General features: G+C 35.9%; 1 protein-coding gene across 1 annotated transcript in view; it reads left to right on the forward strand.

Annotated features, from left to right (window-relative positions):
- Window positions 1-2,964, forward strand: part of LOC109297686 (COBW domain-containing protein 1-like) — a 59,947-nt gene extending 56,983 nt beyond the window's left edge. The window contains exons 12-15 of the mRNA XM_019517660.1: window positions 754-822; window positions 926-991; window positions 1,846-1,975; window positions 2,826-2,964. Of these exons, the coding sequence (XP_019373205.1) occupies window positions 754-822; window positions 926-991; window positions 1,846-1,975; window positions 2,826-2,902 (342 nt within the window). The 3' untranslated portion in view covers window positions 2,903-2,964. The remainder of the gene's footprint in view (window positions 1-753; window positions 823-925; window positions 992-1,845; window positions 1,976-2,825) is intronic.
- The last annotated feature ends 1,243 nt before the right edge of the window (window positions 2,965-4,207 follow it).

A 4,207-nucleotide genomic window follows, 5' to 3' on the forward strand; every position in this document is an offset into this window, starting at 1 on the left:
CGTGACTCCCCCATTTTAGTGGGTCTATAAAAGCTATCACATCTACCCAAAAAACCTTGCCTGTTCTTAATGTATCATTTTGAAATAAATTGTTCCTTTCAACAACTCTGGAGCAGAATATTTTTTTCTTTTTATTAGTGACCGGATCTAAGACTCAGGCTGGTGCTTCATTTTGCATAAAACATGGTTTGGGTATTTTTGTTAGAAGCTCCACTCTTGAAGATGTATTTATAAAAGTGTTTTATTCACTGCATTTGTGTTATAAAATGTGTGCAGCAATGAACAGGTTAAACAGACCCATTTTTGACACAAAAGTATCAGTCTGCTGAAACTGCTAGTGAAAAGAAGCACTATGATGATACAAAGCAGTAGTCAAGGGACTTATTCATTATTAAATATTTGAAAGATGGAATCATGTAATTTAACCTGTGAATGTTATGATCATTTGTTAAGTCTATGTAAGGAACAAATATCACTTACTGCATTGAATTCTACAGTATGAAATTTGATGGCATAAAAATACCCACAGGTATTAATTACCCTTTCAGGTTGACATTAACAACAGAACTAAAATGACCACAGTAACATACTAACTTAAAGCAAAACATACAATACACATTTTTTATTTTGTTTTACTTTTAATATATAATGGCAGCTGTGTATTGCCCCTTTGTTGTATATAATGTATTGAAATGTTTATTCCATTTTAATTTGTATAACTGAGCATTAATATACAAACCTTTTTATTTGCAGAGTATTGTTACAGTTACATTCGAAGCAGTAGGAAACATAACTGAAGAAAACCTAAATATATTTATGCAGGTGAGTTCTGTGCAATTGTTACTTTAGAAATAACTACTGCACACTTTAACAAAATGATTGTAAGCATGTAGTTTCTCTCCCTAAAATCTTACTTCGTTTGTAGAATCTTTTGTGGGAAAAAAATGTGAAAGACAAAACTGGATACCCCATGGAAGTCATAAGACTCAAGGTATGGCTTTTACATTTTCTTAACTAATATAGTTGTTATCCTTGGCTCAGTTGAGACAATCCAGAGATATAACCAGTATGGATCACCCTTTTTTAAGGACTGTGAATAAATTGTAAGTTTTATCTGAATTTTTACTAAATCTATGTAGTTTACCAGATCCTGGTTTAATGCAAATGATTTCTTTAAAAAAAACAAAACAAAACAAAACTTTCTCACATGCACAAACTTTTTCCCCCTAAGGAAATACAGACTTGAGTTGATCAAAAATGTGCCTGCCTAAAATATAGTCAGAGTTTTTTTTCATGGAGTGACAAAGTTTTGGTTTTTGTTCTTCCTTTTGTTGCCTCCTCTTCTTTAATAAAGATGTTGACTGTGCCGTTGCTACACATACTGTTTGAGAATAGTAAAAGTGCTGAAGGTTTATGTAACTTAAATACAATTATTCATAGCTAAAGAGCTGCTTGTGTTGTAATTTACTTTTTAGGATAGGCAGTGGATGCTTTCATATGCACACGCCCACACAGACATGCTTTAGGACTTTTAAAAGATGAAAAAAGTGGAAGAGAAATGAAAAATAGACAAATAGTAAAGAAAATCTCCCTTCCCCAACATGCACATTATCCAATGATTCAGAATTCAGATTCTGTACTAGTTACCTTAAAATGTAGCATAGTCAGGATGCCCTTATTCATTTGTCCCCCTTACTTGTTAAATCCATTGGTGTTGTGTTGTCTCATTTGATTTTTTTATTTTAGTTAGCATTTGAACAGTGCGTTTACAGCATGGCTCTGATTTACATTGGAGCTCCTAGGTCCTACTATGATGCTACTAACAGCAATTGCCTTTCTGATCAGGGATTAGTGTCTATTAAAGATGCATCTCACCAAGTGATTGTCCAAGGTGTCCATGAACTGTATGATCTAGAAGAGACTGCAGTTGGCTGGAAAGAGAACGAAGAGAGAACAAACAGATTGGTTGTAATAGGTAAGAGGAAACTGCACGTGTCATAGTTGATTTTGGTCAGTTGTTTCTTGGAACAGGCAAAACAGTGTTGTTAAAATAACAAAACAAAGATAAGTCTCTAGCATGCACTAAGACACCTGTGCTAGCTTTATTCTTGCCAGCTCAGGTATCAGTAGCAGCAAAGAGAAATGTGATAGTACAAATATTAGCTTATTCTGGCAGCCCAGAATACATAGTCGTGGTTCCTGGACTCTTGTGACCCATGCTAATGCATCCTCATTGTTGTCGTCTGTGCTGCATAGGTTAAGGCACATACCACTATTCTTCATTTTGCTGTGTAAACATACCCTCTATAATTATTTAGGTGAAACAGTACATTTAAATAAAAATGATGCCTGAAGTATGTGCCCATATGTTTGTCTGTGGAATTGGATACAATGCAGTTTTTAAATACAATTTAAAAACATTATTGTGGGACTGACTGTAACCAAAGATTTGATGAGTCTCCCTCAAGAAAAAGATTGGCCAGTCTTTTAGGTGTACGCAGTAATAAACACTGTTTTCATTTTTTTTTTATTTCAGTATCTTTCAGTATCTTTTTTAATGTTGAAGCTGGACACTTGGGATTTTGGGACTTCTTTTAAATACAAGCTATAGTTTGACTCCATATATTTGTCTGACGAACACGAATCTAGCTCTACATTTTCATTTCTCTCATGTATGCAACTTTGTTGTTGCCTGCTTGGAAAGCAGGAGTAAAAACTAGGCATATATTATAATAAAACTAGTTTTCCCTTTTTGGTATGTAACACAAAGCTATTTTTCGCAGTATGCTGGGAAATAATGTTAACTAATTTTGTTGTCTTTACAGGCAGGCACTTGGATAAGGATATCCTTAAAGAAGTATTTATAGCCACAGTGACAGAAGCAGAAAAACAGTTGACGTGACATTACAGAGATGATCATTAACACTGCAGGCTCTTGTAATAAAAGATTGACTGACTGATTGATGTGCAGTTTTTATAGCTTTTGCTGTTGTAGTTTATACAACTGGTTAAATCTCACATTAAGTCCTAATATGACTTGCAGTTCATATGCTGTTCAAATATTTGCTCTTTCTTAGATTGCATAGACATTAGGGGCTGGAGGGGACCTCGTGAGATCATTGAATCCAGCCCCACCACCACAGGCAGGAAGTCAGCTGAGATCAAGTGAACCCAGCAGGAAAAATATCCAGATGTTTTTTGAAAGAGTCCAGAGTAGGTACTTGCACCACCTCTGGGGGTAGTCTGTTCCAGACGCTGGACACTTGCACCATGAAGAACTCATTTCTTATGTTTAGTCTAAATCCGCCTTCCTGGAGTTTATGGCAGTTAGCCCTTGTTATCCCTTGGGGAGCTCTGGTGAAAAGCTGTTCCCCCAGGTCCTGATGTACCCCTCTTATATAATTGTAAGCTGCTACCAAATCCCCCCTGAGCCTTCTTTTTTCCAGACTGAAGAGTCCCAAATCCCTCAGCCTCTCCTCATATGGCCTGCCGTCCAGGCCTTAGTTAATACAAGTGGCTCTCTTCTAGACTCTCTCAAGCTTTTCCACATCCCTCCTGAAGTGGGGAACCCCAAACTGGATGCAGTACTCCAGCTGAGGCCTCACCAAGGCCGAGTAAACACATTTTGGAATCAAATAAATTAAGTTTGTAGTTCTAAGATCTCAGAGTGGTTTAAATGTTATGATGGTAACATTCATATTCACAGAATTGTGGGTCACAGTATTATGACTGATGGCATCTGGCACAAATCACAGAATACTTTAACTTCCCAGCATATTTTCAAGCCCACTCCTCCCTGCTGGTTCTTTTAACAAATAGGCAATGTGTACTACAGGTTATTCCCAGTGAAACAACCACAGTAAAAAAAAGACTATTTAAGTTTAACTACATCATTTAACTCTTACCTTTCTTCTTCCTGTTTTATATCTTCTAAAATAGGGATGATTCATTACCTTTCCAAGTGGCTTTAAAACTAAATTTGTAAGTAAAAATAAAAACACCTGATGGACAAAGATAGAAGGTCAGACTTAAGATAATATCACTATCTGCAGCTACTATGAAATGTAATCTTCCAAGATATATTTGTACAATTGGTAGATGTTAATTAATTCTTGTGTCTTCCATGCCATGCACCTGCCCATGAAGGATACTTCTATCTAAGACATCTTTTCTTTGTATTGTCAAACCTATTCCTTACAATTTTTCT

Source organism: Gavialis gangeticus, unplaced genomic scaffold (assembly GCF_001723915.1).
Source record: "Gavialis gangeticus isolate Ggan-Ray unplaced genomic scaffold, GavGan_comp1, whole genome shotgun sequence".
Taxonomy (NCBI): Eukaryota; Metazoa; Chordata; order Crocodylia; family Gavialidae; genus Gavialis; species Gavialis gangeticus.